This window comes from Adiantum capillus-veneris, chromosome 7 (genome assembly GCF_014529385.1).
Source record: "Adiantum capillus-veneris isolate H3 chromosome 7, ASM1452938v2, whole genome shotgun sequence".
Lineage (NCBI taxonomy): Eukaryota > Viridiplantae > Streptophyta > Polypodiopsida > Polypodiales > Pteridaceae > Adiantum > Adiantum capillus-veneris.
This window is the reverse complement of record NC_140937.1, coordinates 23,786,261-23,810,278: the sequence shown is the minus strand read 5'-3', so window position 1 is coordinate 23,810,278 and position 24,018 is coordinate 23,786,261. Positions and strand designations below refer to the sequence as shown.

The 24,018-nt window shown below is 44.2% G+C and overlaps 1 protein-coding gene across 5 annotated transcripts in view; it reads left to right on the top strand.

Annotated features, from left to right (window-relative positions):
• Positions 1–1,069: 1,069 nt before the first annotated feature.
• Positions 1,070–24,018, top strand: part of LOC147453557 (O-fucosyltransferase 4-like) — a 58,782-nt gene continuing 35,833 nt past the window's right edge. For 2 of the 5 annotated variants that reach the window (XM_086515722.1, XM_086515721.1), the window contains exon 1: positions 1,263–2,009. In XM_086515722.1, coding sequence (XP_086371848.1) covers positions 1,629–2,009 — 381 coding nt within the window. In that variant the 5' untranslated portion in view covers positions 1,263–1,628. Of the gene's footprint in view, positions 1,223–1,262; positions 2,010–24,018 lie in introns of those variants that run through there. The other 3 variants (XM_086515724.1, XM_086515723.1, XM_086515725.1) reach the window with 2 other exon arrangements.

Below are 24,018 nucleotides of genomic sequence, written 5' to 3'. Positions count from 1 at the left end.
TATTTGTTTTGGATAATGACGTTAAAAGATAGTCACTTGTGCTTAAGAAAGTTTCATTGGAATACTTGTGACAACATCCCAAGCTAGTCAAGTCCCAGCAAAAGTTGGGTGGTGTTTGGAGATCTTAGTGTGGATGAAGATCTAGATGCGCAATTAGATTTTCAAAGATGAAGATAATTAACCTCCCCACCCCCTCTCGACGCCTGTATCTAGTGTCCTTTTTAAAAGTTCAATCTACACCCAATGCGTGACATTTGGATGGAGCATCCCACAATTATCTCATTTTGGATCTAGTTTAACATGGAGGGCTTACAAATAAAAAGTAGCACTAATATGAAACCAAACAATATTTGAACCATGGTTAGAGAGTTTGGACAACTGAGTAACAACAAAACACACAAATTAAAGGTGTCACTTGGTTAGAGTGTTTGGGCAACTATGCAACAAAACAACACACAAAAAGTCACAATACACAACAAAATATAGCTTCATGCAAGAAATTATTGCATATTAGTTCTTCTTTTCATTGATTATGGCAAATGTTACCATAAATTAGTGAAACCCCAAAACCCTCCCCCCTCCCCCCCTTACACTATCTAACACGAGGTCTTAATGACCCCAAGGCGATGAGATCGACGGTTGAGCGCTTGGCGTTGGAATCTCGAGGAGGGTAGATGGAGCGTGTTGACCTACGATCCCCCATCGAGAATTCAAACCCGCGACCTCACGGTTGGCAGCTTGACGCCCTAACTACGCACCCGCGCGGGATTGTTTGTTTCCAAAACGAAACCACTTTTTGATAAAATGAACTCGAAGAGGGGGAAAAATAAAAATAGCAAACAAAGACAAATCGGACAACGTTCGAACTTTGTAAAAAACGAGCTTCACTCTATCGTTGTGGATCCCACCGCTTGCAATATAGCGTGTCAAATAGCCCCCCCCCCCCCCCCCCCCCCCCCCCCCCCCCCCAAAAAAAAAAAAAATAAAAAAAAAATAAAAAAAAACAAGTTGAAAAGGATTAAATTACGCCGGAAAACGATTACAGCAACCTGCCTACAAAGCGTATTGGTATATATGTTCTTTGATGTCCGGGTTATTGCGTAGCTCTCTCATCAGATTAGCTCGCCATCGCCGGCCAGACTTCATTACGTCTGAGCTGCTAGGGTTTGGCAGTTCAGGCAGGCCGATCTTACCTTCAAAAGAAGACAGCCCAGTGGACAAAGTTAGGCTAGCATTTCCGTCACAGATCGGCTGCAAATTTTAGATTTCTGAGCTGCAGGAATTGTTGGAAATGAGAATTGGCAGCACATGGGAGTTTCTTTCCTCCTGCAGAGCAAGAAGAGGGTGCGTACACTCTCTGATTGAAGCTGCCAGGTCAAGATTCTGAAAGCAGGTTCCCCTTGCAAGAAGGAAGGACCAAAATCTTCCTTTCAGCTGCAGAAGACGCTATCTTTTGTTCTTTGCTTCTCTCGTATGTGGCATCTGCGGCTTTTTCAGCATTTACGTATTACAAAACTGTAGCTACATTTTTGACCCTTGGAATCGCTTACATGCATGACAGTCAAGCTTGCCTTGCTGTAATTCTTCACTGATGCTGCAGCAGCTTTGCCTTCATTGGGCCGAGCCCTATGCATGCATACACACGGTTGCCATCCGGACAGCACAACCTGCCATCTCCATCCCCTCCTGCCTCTCCTCGCCTCTCTTCCCCCAGATTGCGATATGGGCGAACAAGGAGTGGCCGTGTACCAAATATCACTGTACCTCCCCCACCCCGGACATTTTGGCAACGCTTTGCATGCCTGCTTCTGTCTGTGCTTCTCAGGCGCCGTGGATTTTTTCTGTTAGCCCCTCTCATCTATATCTCTGGTATGCTTGTTTATATGGGAACAACCTCATTTGATGTCCCCAAAGCTGCCCCTGTTACTCCACCGGGTTCAGTTTATCGTAGTCCAGAGGTCTTCAAGCGCTTGTGGCCAGCAATGCAAAAAGCCAACGGTTCTTACGGAGTAAGTGTTCTTTTACTGGAGAAAGTTAGTTCAAGTGTGTGCATTGTTTATTTAATGCACTGATAGAGACTGGTGCGTGAACGACTTGCTTTCTGGCATGCCAAATACTTAATCTAAAAACATAGTTTTTACAACACTTGTAAGGGAGGACGAAAATTTCATAAACCATCCGGTGAACTCAATTCAATGGAAAAATATGCAACGTAATGCATAGGGAAAACTTTGGCAAGAAGCAGATCTTACTTTTTCTTAAAGGTTTCTTTTGCATGTAGTTTGTTTTTACATTGTTTAGAAGTTAAAAGCGCACGTGTTTGTGAGGTGCATTCTTGTGGCTGGACTATGACAGCATATGGGAAGATTCATTATTTTAATTGATTCTAGCCAAACAGGTGCATAATCTCTCAAGGTGATGAGGAGCATTAATAGTTTCGCTACAACCACATTTTCTTTTTCCTAGAATGGGATTAAAGACCAGTGTAACAAGAAACGTTTTGTGTGCTTCGTCGATTTGTCGTTTTGAGGCCTTCCGTTTCGTTTCAAAAATGCCAAGACAAAACATAACACGAAGCACACATATTTCCAGAGGATATAAGAAACCTAATATTTAGGAGTCTAGTAGGTGGATACATCTTATATACATGATCATACAAGTGGTAAAGTATGTTGCACAGTATACACTATATCTAAGAAACACGTTTTGTCCCCCTGTTTCGAGTTTATTGTGAAACGTTTCGAGTTTTTCGTGTTGCACTTTGTTTGATCAAACAATCATTACAGTTAGTCTTGCCATGTATAATCTGTATTTGCATTGGAGAGGCATTCTCTTGAATCCTCTTATTCATTGTGTCCGATGACGCTCTCACATTTAGTTTTGTGATGTTTCCATGCCCTAGCCGGGTGATGTTCTCTTTGGATTGATGATTTTGTTGGAGTTAGCCTATGCTATAACTACCTCCTTACATTGGGCATCGTTGCCACGGGGAGCGGTTGCCTAAGCTAGAGGAGTAGAGGATGCTTTGATAAGAGTAATTTTGCTACTAATTTCATCGGTTTTGAGTGCGTGAAACTCAATTTTAATTTGTTTTAATTGTGTGTGCAAGTAATTGGAAGCTTATTTTTGAGTTATCCTAGCTTGCAAAATCCTCTAATGATATTCAAGGGACGAAACGTGGTTTCATGTGACTATTTTGAAGACTCACAATATCTCAACAGGGTGCATGGCACAAAGGCACGGTATTGTTTTTGAGGTACTTGTGTATGAGAGGCTGGTTAATGATTGAAGTTTATTTGTGATGCTTGTCTATGCATGACACAAGGGCACTATATTGTTTTCAAGGTACTTGTGTCTACTAGGTTGGTTAATATTAACTCTTTATTATGAGATACACCGAGATGTGCCACAAATACCTAGATTTCTTGATGCTGCAACTTAGCTTGCCCACATGCGATGTTGGGAACGATGAATGATATCACTCTTAACTCAGACACCACTTTTGTGGCAACTAGGTGATTGTGGCTTGGTCACCAAATTGGAGGAACAGAGCAGAGGCACCTAGCGTTGGCATAGCAACCCGTATAATGTGGCAGGATTTGTGTCAAATCTTGGGCTGTACAAGCTGCTCACTTAATATTGGTTTTTGATGTCGGCAAATTTATTAGCTGTTTTTGGGGCTATGTTGACGGATGTCCGATGCTTTTTGGGGCATATTTTTAACAATTGATGCTTTTTGACTTTACTTGGTAATAGCAAATGTAACGTGCAGTGGAAGTGAATGTTGAACTTTGCTTAAGATGAGTGCTCCGAACTGTGCTCAGGGGTTCCTTTTACGTACGGAAGGGAGAGCCTTTCGTTTCTTTAATGAGAGAGTGCAAGTGATCACAAACAAAGTGAATAGACACTATGCGTGAAGGTGCTGAGACTGAGAGATAGAGAGAGAAGATAATACGACACCGGGAAGTTGTCAAACCCTCCTCCAAGGACCCCACTCTCGATGGCGAGAGTGGTCTACTATTAATTGCACAATTGGGTACAAGATGTTGATGCAAATCTAAGTGGTGCTATGTGGAGGCCGACGGTGGTGCCGACGATCACGAGACTATAGCTGAAAATTGAATGCTTCGAAGACGACGGTGATGACGACGAACCTCTATCTGTTGCTGTGGCTTTGAATGCTGAAAACGCTGCTGCTTCTTGCTGTCAAAAACGATGGCTTGTTGATGGAGAAACACTGGTTTTCTTGCTTGAAAAACGCTGGATCAGTGGCTGAAAAACGTTGTCTAAGGCTGCTGAAATCGCCACCATGCAGGCTGAAAAACGCAGGTTCATTGTGGCTGAATTCACTGCTGTAAAAACGCTGCAAGGCTGGCTATGAAAAACGCTGGGCTGGCTGGGTCTTAATGCTGAAAACGCTGATAGTTTAAAGCTGAAAAACGCAAGGTCTTTGGGCTTGTTCTTGCTTGAGAGGGGGAGAGAGATGCTTGCTGCTAGTGGATTGCCTGGTGCACTTCTCCTCTTCTGCCAGATAAGCTAGTGCTAGGGTTTGCTTATATATTTACTTAGTCAAATTGCCCTACCCATTTTCCAACAAAAGTCACTGTCACGTGACACTTTCAACCCTATGTGTCTGTGGACAAGCTACAGCATGACCAGGGTTCAGTCAGTCAAGTCAGTCTAGAATACGAAGTGATCTGGCACTTTTGTGAGTCTGTTCACAGACCGTGCATGTCTAGACACTTAGATTAGATGCATATCCTCTTGTTGCACATAGCATGATCATAAGCATTCCCATCAGAATCCTTCAGGGGAATTTTCCAGTGCATTTAACCTATTTTTCCTATTTTTGACACTTTTTACTTATTATTTTTAAGTGACTTTTGTTGGAAAGTAGTTAGGGCAATTTTGCTAAGTTTGTATATAAGCAAACCTAGTGCTAGCACTTTCTGGCAGAAGAGGCAGCAGGAGCAGGAGCTCAACCGGCAACTTCTGAGCAGAACCCCCAAGCCCTAGCGTTTTTGCTCCACAGCAACCACCTAGCGTTTTTGGATCAGATTAGCCAGTGTTTTTGCTCTTGCAAATCCCTGGCGACGACAAAAGACTCAACAAGAAGCCTAGCGTTTTGCATTTGCAGAACAACCGGCGACAGATTGCAGATTTTCAGCCCTAGCGTTTTTGCGTCTGCATTATACTCTAGCATTTTGCAGATTCTCCGCGACGGAACCTCAAGAACCACCAGCGTTTTCAGTTTTCAACAGTCGGACATCGCAGAACAAGTCCCGAACCTTGCAGATCTCACCTTTCCGCAGCAGTTCCTCACCGCATGGTCAGTTTCCGCAAGGTTTACAGTTTCAGCCCGAAAAACGCAGATTTCAGCATCTGCGTTTTCAGCGCGTTGTCGTTGCATCGTCGCCATCGACATAGAGTCAGAAGTCAGCAGATACAAGATTTGCAGATTTCAGTCCTTAGCGTTTTCAGATTTCAGTCCGTCTCGTCGTCGTCCTCATCGTCGTCGACATCGTCGGCAAGTCCAAGCATTGTAGAGATTTGTGCAATCATAAGTAGACCGCTCTCGCCACAAGAGTGGGGAGGGCGACGTCTCTGGTGTCGTATTCTCTTCTCTATCTCTCAGTCTCATGCACTTCCATTCACTGTGTCCATTCACTTTGTTTGTGTCCATTGCATTCTCTCATTAAGAACGGAAGGCTCTCCCTTCCATAAGAATAAAAGGAACCTTGAGCACAGTTCGGAGCACTCATCTTGAGCAAAGTTCAAACATTCATTCCGTTGCACCTAACATTGGTATCAGAGCTTTGGCAGTGTTCTGTATCACTCAAGGAAAGAACCACAAGAACCACATAATTTTTTTTTTTTGCTTGTTGAGGTCGCATGAACCCAAGTTCGCTTGGGCGTGTCAATTCCTAATCGTGTTTTTGAAGAGTGACAGGAATCCTAAGAAAGAAGGGCTTGTCCAGCCTCCCCTTGTATCTCTTTTCACTCATTGAGAGCGGACCGTGCACTTAGCGGCCGGCCAATCGACGTGAGGGGGGAAAAAGCAACCTTGGTGTGAGCGCAAGGTGTGAGTCCAAGGCCACCAAGGGATGCGCCCGCGGAAAAGAGAAGAACTCGGGTGAAGAGAAGATCCTTCTCAAACACGGTTTGCAAGCGAAAGAAAACCCTCAAGAAGCTCAAGACCCTTAAGAACCTCAAGAACTCAAGACTCCCAAGAACCCAAGTTTCTCGTGAACTTAAGAACCCAAGACCACAAGAACCCACAAGAACCGAAGACTTCACTGGATGGTCATCACTCGAAGCGGAATGGATACTTCACTTGGAGGTGATGAGCATGAGAGAGGCGAAGAAGAATTTTCCCCACCAGGAGGTTTTTCCGACCCTCCCCCTTCCCCATCTACGTCAAGGATTGCACTAACTCCTATGGAGGCTTTAGACCAGTTGTTTATGGAAAGGAAGTTAGAACGCGAAGCAAGAAATGCAGAAATGGATCGCAGACACGCAGAAAGAAGAGCAGAAAGAAAAGTAGAAATGGAGCACAAACACCAAGAAAGAATGGCAGCCGCCGTCAAAGAAAAGAGCGACCAACACCTGAAAGAGTTCTTGCGACTTTTTCTCAAGTGGAGGCACGAATGCAAGAGATTCGGGAAAAGGAGACTCTCTCAGTCTCTTCTTCTCCCAAGCATGACATACAGGATTTACATGATTATGAGAAGCATGATGAATTGAATGATAATGATGAGCATGATGATTTGAATGACAATGATAAGCATGATGACTTGAATGATAATGATGAGCATGATGATTTGAATGATAAGCATGATGACTTGAATGATAATGATGAGCATGATGATTTGAATGACAATGATAAGCATGATGACTTGAATGATAATGATGAGCATGATGATTTGGATGACATTGACAAGCATGATGATTTGCATGATCAAGATGTGATTTCTCACAAGCATGATGATTTGCATGAAGATGATGTGATTGTTCACAAGGATGATGTGTTAGTTGATACTTTCTCTAGTGAAGCTAACCTCATTGCAGATTCGATCAATCACGAAAAACCGATCTTGGCTCTCAAGCCTAGGTCCAAAGAACCCTTACAGGAAGTACTATGTGTTCGAATGATTAATCAGCACGCATTGAACGAGTGTTTTATTCGTGATCGTTTCCTGTATTTTAGTCAGCGTCGTTATGTGATCCCTTTTCCTAGGCATGACATATTGTACGTTAAGCATGTTTCACTCATGAATGAGCACGGATGTATGCGGATTGTTCATGAAAAGCTGAAAAGTATGCATTCAAGGAAGTCACATTCCATGTCTCTCCCTTGGCACGACACAGTTGTAGAAAGAACACAAGAAACTACGAGCACCAAGCATGGGTATTTCCATTGTGAATTGCCACAGTTGATTGATTTAGATCTGCAAGACAAGAGTCGATCTCATTGTCTGTGTGTGTGGGGTGAACGGTTTGGCACTCTGTCTATTTGTTCATCTACATTGCATGCACAGTCTTTGAGGAAGACAAGATTTTTTCCAGTCGCTTTACATGGAATAGGTATGTTCATGTTTTTGTGTTGGAAGTGGTTTCAAGAATTTTCAGCCTTGGAGATTTTTGAAGAAGGTGGACCTAAGTCCATAGACAAAGTTGAAGCATTGAAGGAGCTACAAAAGCCTTTGTGTCGCTTTCGGCGCCGCCCAAAGAAGCAAGCGTTGCAGACCTTTATGGAGTTCAAGTACCGCACGACCCACACATCAGAGTGGGCTGGCGAAGAGTCCCTTCCAGGATTCCGGATGCTATTGGCATCTCCCTCGACGCCATACAGTTCGGTACCAGTACCTCACTTTGAAAAGGAGGGGATGTCACGTGACACTTTCAACCCTATGTCACGTGACACATCCAACCCTATGTGCTCGTGGACAATCTACAGCATGACCAGGGTTCAGTGAGTCCAGTCAGTCTAGATTTAGAAGTGATCTGGCACTTTTGTGAGTCTATTCGTAGACCGTGCATGCCAATCACTTAGCATAGATGCATATCCTCCGGTTGCACACAGCATGATCATCAGAATTCCCATCAGATCCATCAGAATTAGTTAGGGGAATTTTCCAGTGCATTTAGCCTATTTTCCCTATTTTTGGTATTTTTCACTTATTATTTTTAAGTGACTTTCCAACAAAAGTAGGTAGGGCAATTTTGCTAAGTTAATATATAAGCAAACCCAAGTTAGCACTTTCTGGCAGAAGAGGCAGCAGGAGCTTCCCGCTCAATAGTCTCCTTCTCAGCAGGAACCCCTCAGCACCCCTAGCGTTTTTGGATCCCCATCCTTGCCGCATCAGCCCAGCGTTTTAGCATCGCTATACAATCTCCCCTCTTGGCGTTTCCTCCCCCAACAGCCATCGCCAGAAAGGCCTACCTCTTGGCGTTTTTCCCCATGACCGGCATCCCAACACCGGCCACAAGCCCTAGAGTTTTTCAGCCAAAACGCTGCAGCCTCATTGGCGTTTTTCAGCCCAGAACATAGCAACAAAAAATGCAGATTTCCAGCAGACAGTCAAAAACACAGATTTTCAGCAGATGAAATTGCAGCAGATTCAGCCCATTGGTTGCAGAAGAACCCCCATTTTCAGCCCATAGAAAACACAGCCACTGAATAGTCCCAAAATTCAGCAGATAGAAGACCACAGATTTCAGCCCTAAAGTCATCGTCGTCATCACCGTCGTTTTCACCGACATAGTCCCAAGTTGCATCAGTCCATTGCATACGCATTGTACCTTTTTGTGCAATCAAAAGTAGACCCTCTCGCCGACGAGAGTGGGGCCTTCGGAGGAGGGTTTTACAACGTCTCTGGTGTCATATTCTCTTCTCTCTCTATCTCTCAGTCTCATACACTTGCACGCACAGTGTCCATTCACTTTGTTTGTGATCATAGCACTTTCCATTAAGAACGGAAGGCTCTCCCTTCCATAAGAACAAAAGAAACCTTGAGCACAGTTCGGAGCACTCATCTTGAGCAAAGCGCAAACATTCATTCCGTTGCATCTAACACCCTATGTGTCCGTGGACAAGCTACAACATGATCAGGGTTCAGTCAGTCAAGTCTGTCTAGAATACGAAGTGATCTTGCACTTTTGTGAGTCTGTTCGCAGACCGTGCATGTCCAGACACTTAGATTAGATGCATATCCTCTGGTTGCATTGCACACAGCATGATCATAAGCATTCCCATCAGAATCCATCAGAATCCTTCAGGGGAATTTTCCAGTGCATTTAACCTGTTTTCCCTATTTTTGACATTTTTCACTTATTATTTTTAAGTGACTTTTGTTGGAAAGTAGGTAGAGCAATTTTGCTAAGTTTGTATATAAGCAAACCTAGCGCTAGCACTTTCTGGCAGAAGAGGGCGCAGGAGCACTCGCTCAACAGGCAACTTCTCAGCAGAATCCCCAAGCCCTAGCGTTTTTGCTCCACAGCAACCACCTAGCGTCTTTGGACCAGATTAGCCAGCGTTTTTGCTCTTGCAGATCCCTGGCGACAGAAGACTCAACAAAAAGCCTATCGTTTTGCATTTGCAGAACAATCGGCGACAGATTGTAGATTTTCAGCCCTAGCGTTTTTGCATCTGCATTATACCCCAGCGTTTTGCAGATTCTCCGCGACGGAACCTCAAGAACCACCAGCGTTTCAGTTTTCAGCAGTCAGACATCGCAGAACAAGTCCCGAACCTCGCAGATCTCACCTTCCTGCAGCAGTTCCTCGCCGCACGGTCAGTTTCTGCAAGGTTTACAGTTTCAGCCCGGAAAACACAGATTTCAGCATCTGCGTTTTCAACACGTCGTCGTTGCATCGTCGCCATCGACATCGTCATCGACATAGATTCAGAATTCAGCAGATACAAGATTTGCAGATTTCAGTCCTTAGCGTTTTCAGATTCTAGTCCGTCTCGTCGTCGTCCTCATCGTCGTCGACATCGTCGGCAAGTCCAAGCATTGTAGAGATTTGTGCAATCTTAAGTAGACCGCTCTCGCCATAGAGAGTGGGGTGTTTGGAGGAGGGTTTTTACAATGTCTCTGGTGTCGTATTATCTTCTCTATCTCTCAGTCTCATGCACTTCTATTCATTGTGTCCATTCACTTTGTTTGTGTCCATTGCACTCTCTCATTAAGAACGGAAGGCTCTCCCTTCCATAAGAATAAAAGGAACCTTGAGCACAGTTCGGAGCACTCGTCATGAGCAAAGTTCAAACATTCATTCCGCTGCACTTAATAGTCACTTAATAAATAAGTGAAAAATGTCAAAAACAGGGAAAATAGGTTCTGCGCGCTGGAAAATGCCCCTGATGGATTCTGATGGTAATGTTGATGATCATATTGTGTGCAACGAGAGGATATGCATCTACTCTAAGTGCCTGGGCATGCACGGTTTGCGAATACTCACAAAAGTGCCAGAACACTTTCTATTCTAGACTGACTTGATTGAATCGAACCCTGGTCATGCTGTAGCTTGTCCACGGACGCATAGGGTTGGATGTGTCACGTGACAACAATTGTTTTTAACTACTTCTTAGCCGCAAGGGTTTATATATTGATTGCCTATGTGCTTAGATTGTGGTGAGTGGTGTCGCTCAATAGTTGCAAAACACTGTTGATCAATAATAAAGAAAGTGTGACAAGTTATTGATGTGGCTTTTACGTTGGTGGTAGTAGCTTTTATGTTGGTCGTGGTAGCTTTTTGGATCCCAATTTTATTAGCAAATGACTTTTATCATGCTTTTAGAGCCATGTGCACGTGACAAAAATACCTTCTAAAGGGAAACTACGCCTCTTCCATGTCGTATTGAAGTGTGAGGTTGCTTCCGTTCTTTTTTCAGGTCTTTCCCAATTGTAGCATTGTTTTTCCCACTGTTTTTTGCACTGGCACTTGGTGCCGGCTAGTTACAATGGTCTCAGAGGGAAGCCTTTCGCATTCTCATAAGATGGACAATCACCTATGATGGAGGAAAACCCTAATTTGACTTTCGAAAAGGGTTGATTGAACTTTTCAGAATCCTCTCAATTGAGAGATTCCTGCGACTAGTTTTATGGATCGAGACTATCTAGTGGATTCGGTATGAGAACTACAGTCAGCTCTCTTAAGTCTTTTGAACAACATCCATTGTGTCACAAAGTGATGATGTGGCATAGAAAGAGGGTAGAGGAGCGTCCATATAGCCCACAAAACATGTCGCAAATTGTGTTGCGATTCACGGGTAGCTGACATGGTAGATGGATTGCTTAGTTATGGAAAGGAGTTGAGGTATGAGCTTTTTAGGCGCGAGTCTTTAGCACTGCTCATCTCTAGACTCTGGCAACCTATTGCAGGCATCGAGTGCTCCATCCATTATTAGCTGTGTTTTCAGCATGGTTTGTCGAGATGGATTCGCTGTGTTTTGCAGCCAGCATTCAGCCCCTTGTTTTCTCTCGCAAGGGGTGTGCAAATCAGCCCCAGATTTATGCCGTGGTGGCCATCCCAAGCCCATATCAAGACGGACCTAAAAGGTGCCTCAAATCAGCCCCAGAGGTGCTTCATCTTGAAGAGTTTCCGTGGCTACATTATTCATCTGAGTGGAGTCGAGTCTTGCATTGAGGTATTGCATCGTGTACATTCCGTTTGCGCAAACTAAAATCTATAATGGCGTGGGGGGCCCTTGAGAGGGTTGGTTGGAACCCCATCCGTGTGTCTCCTTCCCCTATGTGTGTGTGTGTGAGAGAGAGAGAGAGAGAGAGAGAGAGAGAGAGAGAGAGAGACAAAGGGATGATGGCTCGTGCCCAATTGGAAAGAAATGGCCAAGAGGATAAGGGAAGCTGAACCCGGAAAACAGAAGTGTCATGTGACACATCCAGCCCTATGTGTTCGTGGACAAGCTACAGCATGATCAGGGTTCAATCAGTCCAGTCAAGTCTAGATTAGAAGTGATCTGGCACTTTTGTGAGTCTATTCGTAGGCTGTGCATGCCCAATCACTTAGCATTGATGCATATGATGCATATCCTTTGGTTGCACACAGCATGATCATCAAAATTCCCATCAGAATCCATTAGAATCAGTCAGGGGAAGTTTCTAGTGCATTTAGCCTATTTTCCCTATTTTTGGTATTTTCCACTTATTATTTTTAAGTGACTTTCCAACAAAAGTAGGTAGGGCAATTTTGCTAAGTTAATATATAAGCAAACCCAAGTTAGCACTTTCTGGCAGAAGAGGCAGCAGGAGCACATGCTCAACAGACACCTTCTTAGCAGAACCCCAGTAGGACCATTGGCGTTTTTGGGTCTCCATCCTCGCCATACACATCAGCGAGCATTTTCTCAGTTGCATCATCGCCATACACATCAGCCAGCATTTTCTCAGTTGCATCATCGCCATCACCACCAGCTTGTGTAGCGAGTTTGCATTCCCTCGTTAGCACCAGATCCCATGGCGTTTTCAGCAATGATCGCCAACAACATACTCAGCAAGTCCAGCGTTTTCTACTAACGCTAGCAAAGGATCAACGTTTTTGATTTTCAGCCAAATAGCAGCAGAATAGGCAGCGTTTTCAGCATGCTTGATCAATAGCAGATTCAGCCTAGATCCATTGCAGGAGAACCTCCATTTTCAGCCATAAAAACGCAGCCAAAACAGTCATGTTCAGCCACCGAAACAGTCCCGAAATTCAGCAGATAGAAGACCACAGATTTCAGCCCTAAAGTCGTCGTCGTCGTCGTCGTCGTCATCGCATAGTCCCAGATTGCATCGTCATTGTACCACTTTGTGCAATCAAAAAGTAGACCACTTTCGTTGACGAGAGTGGGGCCTTGGGAGGAGGGTTTTTACAACTTCTCTGGTGTTGTATCTCTCTTCTCTCTCTATCTCTCAGTCTCATACACTTGCACGCACAGTGTCCATTCACTTTGTTCGTGATCATAGCACTTTCCATCAAGAATGGAAGGCTCTCCCTTCCATAAGAACTAAAGGGAACCTTGAGCACAGTTCAGAGCACTCATCTTGAGCAAAGCGCAAACATTCATTCCGCTGCACCTAACATTGGTATCATAGCTTTGGCAGTGTTCTGTATCACTCAAGGAAAGAACCACAAGAACCACAAGATTTTTTTTGCTTGTTGAGGTCGCACTAACCCAAGTTCGCTTGGGCGCGTCGATTCCTAATCGTGTTTTATTGAAGAGTGACAGGAATCCCAAGAAAGAAGGGCTTGTCTAGCCTCCCCTTGTGTCTCTTTTCACTCATTGAGAGCGGACCGTGCACTTAACGGCGGCCGGCCAATCGACGTGAGGTGGGAAAAAGCAACCTTGGTGTGAGCGCAAGGCCGCCAAGAGGTGCGCCCGCGGAAAAGAGAACTCCTCGGGTGAAGAGAAGATCCTTCTCAAACACGGTTTGCAAGCGAAAGAAAACCCTCAAGAACCTCAAGAACTCAAGATTCCCAAGAACCCAAGTTCCTCGTGAACCAAGTTCCTCGTGAACTTAAGAACCAAAGATTCTAGTGCATGGTCGTCACCCGAAGCGGAATGGATACTTCGCATACAGGTGATGAGCATGAGAGAGGGACGAAGGATTCTCCCCACCAGGAGATTTTTCCAACCCTCCCCCTTCGCCATCTACACCACGAGTTGTTCTAACTCCTATGGAGATGATGGTCAAGTCAATGATGGACATGATGCTGGCACAACAAGAAGCAACTCGCCTTACTTTAGAAGCGAATCTAGTTGCGTTGGCACAACAAGAAACCAATCGCCTTGCATTCGAACGCGAGCGCGATGAACGAAAAGCAGAAAGGCAGGCCGAGCGTGAAGCTCAAAGGGAGCTACGCACTCAAGAATTGCTTTCCCAAGTATTGGCCTCGAAGACCGAACCACCCAAAGATCGTGGGAGTTCCTCAAGTTGTGCAAGCCACGATACGGATTCCAACCATCCAGTCACAGAGAAGTTGACTTTCAATAAGTATGACGGTAAGATGGATGCTACGGTTATTCATTCTTGGTTGCATCAATTTAATGCTTATTTTGTGACAACTATGAAGACAGGGAATAGCAAAGTTTTGACGGTAGCTATGTACCTTGCCGGTGATGCCATCAATTGGTACCACGCATGGCAAGAGGCACAGCTAGCTGCGCACCTAGAGGAAGCCGACGGATTCACGCCCCTTTCCTTCGATTGGGCTGATTTCCAAGACAAGCTCAAGGCGCGATTTATGCCACCTGAGTACCTCGCACGATTGAAAGACGATTGGCGCTCTCTCAAGCAAAATGGTATGCCAGTTATTTCTTTTTCCAATCATGTTTTGCAGCTAGGCACTCAATTACGAAAATTGGATGATGAGCGCAAGGAGGCTTTTCTCTTTGGATTGGACGAGTATATCAAGTACGATGTCGAGGTACTCGATCCAATCGATCTCAACAAGGCGGTAGCGATTGCTCTTGCACAGGAGATGAAGCACAACAAGGGAAAGCCTAAGGAGAACAAGACTTCCACAAGTACCTCGCAGACTTCTTAGAACCCTCAGAACGGTAAGAATGGTAAGAATGATAGCTCTTTTAACCAATCTTCCAACAGTCTCTCAACAAAGAATTCTTCCAATGAATCTAAGGGTAAGGCTAACACAATTGCTAAACCTAAGCTTACTCCAGATGAAAAGGTAGCACAAGGAATTGTAGGAGGATACATCACGTCGGAAGAGCAAAGCACTTATTCTAAGGAAGGTCGTTGTTTTCATTGTCACATTCAGGGTCACATAAAAAGAACATGTCCTAAGCTTGAATCGAATGAATCTAAAGAACCCACAACACCCACTTCCTCTGTCAATGCAATGAATGATAACACGAGTGTGCCCCAAGTTTCTCAGGACCCTCTCATTGATGATTCTCTCATTAAATGTTATGGTTGTACGTCGAGGCACCGTTTTGTTGTCACAAAGTGATGACGTGGCGGACAACAGAAACCCTAAAATTCCTGCAAACCCTAATTTTTGCCAAAAACCCTAATTTTCGGAAATCGCGGAGGTTGAAAAAAATAAAAATAAATTAAATAAAAATAAAAATAAAAATGACGAGCGACGCGAATTTTGCTTTTTTTATAAAAAAAAGAGAAAAGACTCTCTAAAAGAGAGAGAACTGATGCTTTTTATTTTAAAAGCTTTTGGGGCTCTGCTTTTGGGCATCCCTTGTATCTTTAAATAAGTGGTGAGGGCTTCACTTCTCAGAGCATGTGGACGCAGAGTCTGAGAGTGAAACCCTAGCCACTCTCTTGTACTTTGATCTGATTAATATAAAAAGAAATACCGAAAGGGACGCAAGTCTTTGGGGCCAATATCTCTAGGTACGTAACTCCGCTGGGCCAGTGCAAATCTATTGTGATCTGTGAATTGTTTTGAAGTGGTTATTTGGTGCTGTTGCGGTTGATTCTTGACTTGGAGTGTCCAAGTCTGTTACAGTGGTATCAGAGCATGGCCGATTTCTCTTCTACGGGAAATCCGATCCCCGAATTTTTTTTTTCCCGACGGCACCTATGGCTTCAGGCAATGATCAGTCGACTCCCTCTGCATCTGGAGATGCGGGCTGGGATCACAACGAAGATTCAGACAGAGAGTATGGCCCGTCTCGGCCTACTAAGGTGGAGCAAAGAGAGATGGAGCGTCGTCAATTGATTGGCGATGCAACAAAGATGATGCTCAATTTTGCCAAGGACTCGAAGATGGCAAAATATATGAACCAGACCTCTTTGGAAGAGGTACAAATGGAGTGGCAAAGAACCACAACACCACTCCCGAAACCCGCTCTCAAGAAACCTTCTGCCTCCAAGAAATATACGGAGAAGGAACTGGAGAACGTGGTTGATGCACGGATTGCTCAGCTTTTCGACGTGTAAAAGAAAGGCAAAAAGCACGGCAAAAAGTAGAAGAAAGGCACTGACTTCCCGGGATATTTGGGTCGTCAGTCGACATTTGACAAGGCAAAGAAATTGAAGAAGCGCGTCAAGTTTGAAGACCTACCCAGTTCTTTCTTCTTCTTCTTCTGACAGTTCTTCTAGCTCTTCAGACTTGAGCGAAGAAGACAGGAAAAGCAAAAAGCGAAGCAAGAAACAATGCTTCGGAAAGGGCAAGAAAAAGGCAAGGAAGTCTAAGTCTCGCCCAGTGAGTGACTCTTCTACAGAGGACTCGTCTACGGACAGTTCAGACTCTGACAACGGAAACTTATATGCGAACACGAAGAATTTTTACAAAGCCAACCAGTATGACTTTCTCAAAGATAAAAGCAAGAAAGTCCGAGAGTTTAAGGAAGGTGGCCACTCGATCAAGTTTGATACTTTTTCAGGATACTCAGATACTTCGAAGGCTTTGTCTTTTATACAGCAATTTGACATCGCTTTCGCGGGAGGACGCTATTCAGAGCACTCCAAGATTGGGAGAGCTGCCTCTTACTTTAAGAGGAATGCTCGTACTTGGTGGTCCACGCTTCTTTTAAACAAGACTGCGCCAGTTAAATGGCTAAAATTTAAGAAGCTTTTTATTTCTTCTTGGTTAATGCAAGAATATGAATGAGATATACGAGCTGCTTGGAACCATTTTCGGATGACCAAGAAAGACACAATCAATGCTTATTGTGAAAGATTTTGGAGCTCTTTTCTACCCGCCTCTTTATTCAAGAAGATCTCGTTCAAAGAACAGACTGAGCAGTTTACCTTGGGTCTACCTACAGAGATCCGAGATCACTGCTTGGAATAGAAGTCAGCTTCTATTTAGGAGTTGATGAGTCATGCGAAGCGGGGCTTTGCCATTCACTCTGGCAGTTTGACCTACCCCACAGATAAGGCCATGACACAACGAGCCGAACAGACTTCTGGGAATGAAAGTAGAAAGAAAAAGAGCAACCTAGAGAAAAAGGATGCACGACCCAAGCTTACTCTTGAGGAGAGAGCTCACTTCTCTGAAACCCAGAGAAAAAGGATGCACGACCCAAGCTTACTCTTGAGGAGAGAGCTCACTTCATCAGAGAAGGGAAGTGCTTTGGATGCGGGGAACATGGACATATCTCCGCGAAGTGCCCTAAAAAGGCACAGAAAGAATAGAATTCCGATTCCAAGGATCGATGATATACTCGACAGGTTACAGGGATCCTCGTGCTTTAGCAGGATTGACTTGAAGAGTGGATATCATCAAATCAGGATAGCGCCGAGAGATGTCTACAAGACAGCTTTTCGGACGACTTTTGGGTTATTTGAGTTTTTGGTGATGCCTTTTGGCTTAACCAATGCTCCTGCGACATCTAACCGGATGATGGACAGGATTTTTCGAGAGTACAGGCTATTTGTTGGCACTTCTTTGACGACATCATTGTTTTCTCCAAGAATGAGGCAGAACACAGAGATCATCTGCTTCAAGTCTTTCAGGATTACGAGATCACACGCTAGTGATTAATGCAAAGAAAAGTGAAATTTTCCTACCAGAGATACACTTTTTTTTGACACTGTGTCAGCAGCAAGAGTGCAAATGGACCTCTCCAAGATAGAGACTATCCGTGATTGGCCCGATTTAAGGAATGTCCATGAAGTTAGAAGATTCTTGGGATTGTGTTCGTACTACAGGCGGTTCATACGAAAGTTTGCAGAGGTTGCTTCCCCTTTGCATACCTTGACACAGACAGGAGTACCTTTTTCGTGGGGACCCACAGAGGTGACTGCCTTTCGGACATTGAAAGAGAAATTGACTACGGGACCTATTTTGACTTTGCCGGACTTGCAGAAGTCATTTGAAGTATATTGTGATGCTTGTGGTCGTAGTCTGGGTGTGGTCTTGATGCTAGAAGGCCATGTCATAGCTTACGAGAGCCGTTTGTTCTCTAGGCCGGAGATGACAGCACATATCTATGGGAAAGAGCTTTTGGCGATTATCCATGCTCTTACTCAGTGGCGGCATTATCTACTCGGAGCGGATTTTACTGTCTTTACAGACCATCAGAGTTTGCGCTACTTCTTGTCACAGAAGCAGCTTTCGGAAAAGCAGATGCGGTGGGCAAACATCTTGTCACAGTTCCACTTCAAGATTGTCCATGTGCAGGGACAGAAGAATGTGTTGGCAGATGCTTTGTCTCGGAAACCGTTGGTTCTGGCTATTTCCGCGATACATCATAAGAGCTTCGAGGATATGGTCGATCAGTATGCCGCAGATACAGATTTTGCAGATATTTTCACACGGATACGGGATGGGGAGACAGTAGCGGGATACTCCCTTCGGGAAGGCTACTTGATGAGAAAGACTATGTTGTGCGTTACACAGCCGTTGAGGGATAAGGTTATGACTGAATGCCACTGTCTACTCGGGTCACCGCGGCATTGCTACCACCATGAAAGGGGTAGAGAGATACTTCTTTTGGCCGTGACTCAAAAAGGACGTGGAAGAGTTGTGCGCAGTATGCCAGAAGGTCAAGTTTGATAGGCATAAGACACAGGGATTGTTACACCCTTTTACCCATACCCACCCGCCTCTGGGAAAGTATTGAAATGGATTTCATTTTTGATCTCCCGATTACACAGAATGATCACGATGATTTTCCGAGTACATGGCACGTCTGAGACGATTGTCTCCGACAGAGACCCCAGATTTATGAGTTTGTTTTGGAAGGCAATTTGGGAGAACATTGGCACGCGGTTGTAGTTCTCGTCATCGTTCCACTTGCAGACTGACGGGCAATCTGAGATTGCCAATTCAATGGTTTTAGATTTATTGAAGTCTTGTATCTCGGATCAGAAGACTCAATGGGAAAAGAACTTACCTTTGGTGGAATTTGCCTACAATAACACGATACACTCTTCGACGCGGAAGACGCCATGTGAGATTGTTGAAAGTGCTACGAAGGTTCCATCCTTCCTGAGCACGAAAGATTAGATATTTGAAGCGGATGAATATTCGCGAGATTTGGGTACGGCTATTACCAAGGTTCGCGAGACTTTGTAGGAGTCTCAAGAACGATAGAAAAAGGCAGCGGATCGCCATCATCGCGACTTGAAATTGAAGGAGGATGATTGGGTGCTCTTACGTTTTGAGAAGGCATGCCTACGAAAGAAAAAGGGAAAGGAGAGGCTTTTTCCAAAGCTTAGTATGCGATACTATGGACCTTTCCATATCACTGACAAGATAAATGATGTCTCCTTCCGATTGAAATTGCCAGATACTTGGAGGATTCACAATGCATTGCATGTGAGTCTCTTGAAACCTGTTAAGGGTGATGTGCCTGATGATGGGGAGCCTGATGAGCAACCCGAAGTGGAAGAAAAGGAGGAGATCCTTGTTCCTGAATAGATTTTGGCACATAACGATACGAAGAAAGGTAAAGTCCGAAGGCGGTTCTTGGTTAAGTTCAAGAACTTTCCTGCATTTGATGCGAAGTGGATGGAGAAGGAGGACCTAGCAGATACTCCTCGGATTGTGAAACTTTACCTCGATGTTTTGGTTTAGCATAGTCTACTCCAAACGGAACCCAGAATTCAGCTTGGCCGGAGATCTGGTGCAGTGGGATACACAAGAGGGGAGTCACTCCGCTCCCTTGTCAACAGATGCCTCGATTTTGATACTAAAGTCACTGATGTCTCTTTGAGCTTCAGGGATACTGAGAGCTGACAGTGTTCTGCTGGATGACTTTATGAAATGGAATTCATGATAATGATACTGATTTGTTCTTGACTTCTTGTGAGTGCAGGAACTGATAGCCGAAATGACTGCAGCATTTTGGTCTGATTGATCTCGAATAGACATGGTTGCAATAGGGATTAGTCAATCGGACATCGATGAGGTCCCAATTGGACCTAGATGTGATTGCTAGCTACATTGCCGATAAATCATGGTCTAAGATTCGAATGAATGTTGAATGTCATGTGATGTCCTGTGATGTGGTGTGATGTGACTGTCGATTTTGTACATGTGCTAGATGTGTGTTCCTAGTACGTAGGTACTAACAATCAGTGTTTGCTAAGACGGTTTATGGCTTTTGTCGGTTTTGCAGGCGTAATCGCGGTCGATTATAATGCTTTCAAGAGGGGGGTATGTCACAAAGTGATGACGTGGCGGACAACAGAAACCCTAATTTCTGCCAGAAACCCTAATTTCTAGAAATCGTAGAGGCTAAAAACATAAAAAAATAAAAAAATAAAAAAAAAATAAATAAAAAAAATGATGAGCGATGCGAATTTTACTTCTTTTTTATAAAAAAGAGAAAATACTCTCTAAGAGAGAGCGAGAACTGATGCTTTTTATTTTAAAAGCTTTTGGGGCTCTGCTTTTGGGCATCCCTTGTATCTTTAAATAAGTGGTGAGGGCTTCACTTCTCAGAGCATCTGGACGCAGAGTCTGAGAGTGAAACCCTAGCCACTCTCTTGTACTTTGATCTGATTAATATAAAAAGAAATACCGAAAGGGGCGTCAGTCTTTGGGGCCAATATCTCTAGGTACGGAACTCCGCCGGGCCAGTGCAAATCTATTGTGATCTGTGAATTGTTTTGAAGTGGTTATTTGGTGCTGTCGCGGTTGATTCTTGACTTGGAGTGTCCAAGTCTGGTACATTTGTCATATTGTTTGACCCAGGTAGTATGCATGATGTGATCAGTTCCTCTCTTATTGAGAGAGCCCGCCTCGAAGTTAGTCCGAGATCTCCTATCGAGGTCTCTGGCTTTCGTCCCGGTATGGACGCCTCATCACGTAGGAGTGTCTTGATGTGTTGTTTGCAATTCAACAGACTGCCTTCACTAAAAGATTTGTTGTTTCTCCTCTCTCAGGATGTGATATGATTTTGGGCATTTGATGGTTTCGTGATACTAACGCTCTCATTGATTTTGAGGCTAACACTTTAACTCTCAATGCCAAAAGTGATTCTCCTACTGTCATTCATGGAGAGGACATTGCTCATTCTCCATCTCTCATTGCTAATATGCAGGACAAGAGTGAAAGGATTCATGAGAAGGAGACTCAGTCTTTTTTTCTCCACAGCATGACACACAGAATTTCCATGATTATGAGAAGCAGGATGATTTGAATGATAATGATTTGCATGATGATTTGGATGACAAAGACAAAAATGATGATTTGCATGATCAAGATGTGATTTCTCACAAGCATGATGAGTTGCATGAAGAAGATGTGATTGTTCACCAGGATGAGGTGTTAGCGGATGCTTTTTCTAGCGAAGCTATAACCTCGTTGCAGATTCGATCAATCACGAAGAAGCGATCTTGGCTCTCAAGCCTAGGTCCAAAGAACCCCAACAGGACGATTCGATCATTCAGGAAGAACCGATCTTGGCTCTCGAGCCTAGGTTCAAAGAACCATCATAGGAAATATTATGTGTTTGCATGATTGATACGCACGCATTGTTCGAATGTTTCATTCGTGATTGTTTCCTATATTTTAGTCAGCATCGTTATGTGATCCCTTTTCCTAGGCATGACATATTGTATGTTGAGCATGTTTCTCTCATGGATGAGCACGAATATATGCGGATTTTTCATGAAAAGCTGAAAAGTATGTATGTAAGCAAGTCACATTCTATGTCTCTTCCTTGGCATGACACAGTTTCCGAACGAGCACATGAAAGCATGAGCACCAAGCCTAGGCATTTCCATTGTGTTTTGTCACAGTTGATTGCTCTAGATCATAAGAGAAAGATTCGATCTCATTGTTTGCATGTGTTTGATGAACGGGTTGTCACTCCGTCTCGTTGTTCATCTACATTGCATGCAGAGTCTTTGAGGAAGACAAGATTTTTTCCTTCACTTTACATGGAATAGGTATGTTCATGGTTTTGTGTTGGAGACGGTTTCAGGAATTTTCAGCCATGGAGATTCTTGAAAAAGAAAGAAGCATGACCCTAGACAAAGTTGAAGCATCGAAGGAGCCCCAGAAGACTTTGTGTCACTTTCGGCGCGTCCCAAAGAAGCAAGCGTTGCAGACCTTTATGAAGTTCCAGTACCACGCGACCCACACATCAGAGTGGGCCGGCGAAGAGTCCCTTCCAGGATTCCGGATGTTGTTGGCAATCTCCCTCGACGCCATACAGTTCAGTACCAGTACCTCACTTTGAAAAGGAGGGGATGTCACGTGACACATCCAGCCCTATGTGTCCGTGGACAAGCTACAGCATGATCAGGGTTCAGTCAGTCCAGTCAAGTCTAGATTAGAAGTGATCTGGCACTTTTGTGAGTCGATTCGTAGACCGTGCATGCCCAATCACTTAGCATAGATGCATATCCTCTGGTTGCACACAGCATGATCATCAGAATTCCCATCAGAATCCATTAGAATCAGCTAGGGGAATTTTCCAATGCATTTAGCCTATTTTCCCTATTTTTGGTATTTTCCCTTATTATTTTTAAGTGACTTTCCAACAAAAGTAGGTAGGGCAATTTTGCTAAGTTAATATATAAGCAAACCCAAGTTAGCACTTTCTGGCAGAAGAGGCAGCAGGAGCATATGCTCAACAGGCACCTTCTTAGCAGAACCCGAGCAGGACCATTGGCGTTTTTGGGTCTCCATCCTCGCCATACACATCAGCCAGCATTTTCTCAGTTGCATCATCGCCATCACCACCAGCTTGTGTAGCGTTTTTGCATTCCCTCGTCAGCACCAGATCCCATGGCGTTTTCAGCAATGATCGCCAGCAACATACTCAGCAAGTCCAGCGTTTTCTACTAACGCTAGCAGAGGATCAGCGTTTTTGATTTTCAGCCAAAAAGCAGCAGAATAGGCAGCGTTTTCAGCATGCTTGATCAGTGGCAGATTCAGCCTAGATCCATTGCAGGAGAACCTCCATTTTCAGCCATAAAAACGCAGCCAAACAGTCATGTTCAGCCACTGAAACAGTCCCGAAATTCAGCAGATAGAAGACCACAGATTTCAGCCCTAAAGTCGTCGTCATCATCACCGTCGTCGTCATTGGCATAGTCCCAGCTTGCATCAGTCCATTGCATCGTCATTGTACCACTTTGTGCAATCAAAAAGTAGACCACTCTCGCCGACGAGAGTGGGGCCTTCGAAGGAGGGTTTTTACGTCGTCTCTGGTGTTGTATCTCTCTTCTCTCTCTATCTCTTAGTCTCATACACTTGCACGCACAATGTCCATTCACTTTGTTCGTGATCATAGCACTTTCCATTAAGAACGGAAGGCTCTCCCTTCCATAAGAACTAAAGGGAACCTTGAGCACAGTTCGGAGCACTCATCTTGAGCAAAGCGCAAACATTCATTCCGTTGCAGCTAACAAGAAGAAGTCTGAACCCAGAAAGAATGGTTGATGGCCTAAAATTGAAAGGAATAAGAGATTTTTAAATCCTAGTTCCCAGCCAACTTGTGTCACCTGGCTTTGTGTGCCATGTGGACATGCTTCATCGACTTTCGGACCTCGTTTTCCCCTTCCCCCAAAAATATCACCTATAAAGAGAGCCGACAGCCCATCAGTTGAGCAAGTTGTCTTCAGGTTGCTAGCGCTAGCTGAAGGAGGAGCAACTAGCTAGTGTTTTTACTAAGATCAGCCTGCGTTTCCTTGCAGCAACATTCAACCCTAGCGTTTTGGTCTTGTATTAGTAGATCAGGCCTAGCGCTACCAAGATTTGCAGATCAGCCCTAGTGTTTTCAATTTTCAGCCCTTCTCTCTCCGGATCGACCTGGATCTGCGATCGCTAGCCATCCTTGTCACGAGGACGTGGCAACTGCTAACCTTAGTTGTTGGCAAGGCTCATTTTTGAAGGGTGGCCCCTATCTTTCAAGCGAAGGGTAGGAAATTTTTAACCCTTTTTATGCGCTGGGCAAATTTTGCGTTCACCCTTCATTTGCTATATTAGAAATCATGCACCCTTCGTAGCGCGATTCCTAAAGATTTATCGCTTTTAATTATCTTGCCAAGAATTTTGTACCATCATGAAGCTAGATATAACTACAACTATTTCTAATTGTTGACACAGTGTAATAGCCGCTAGCATGTA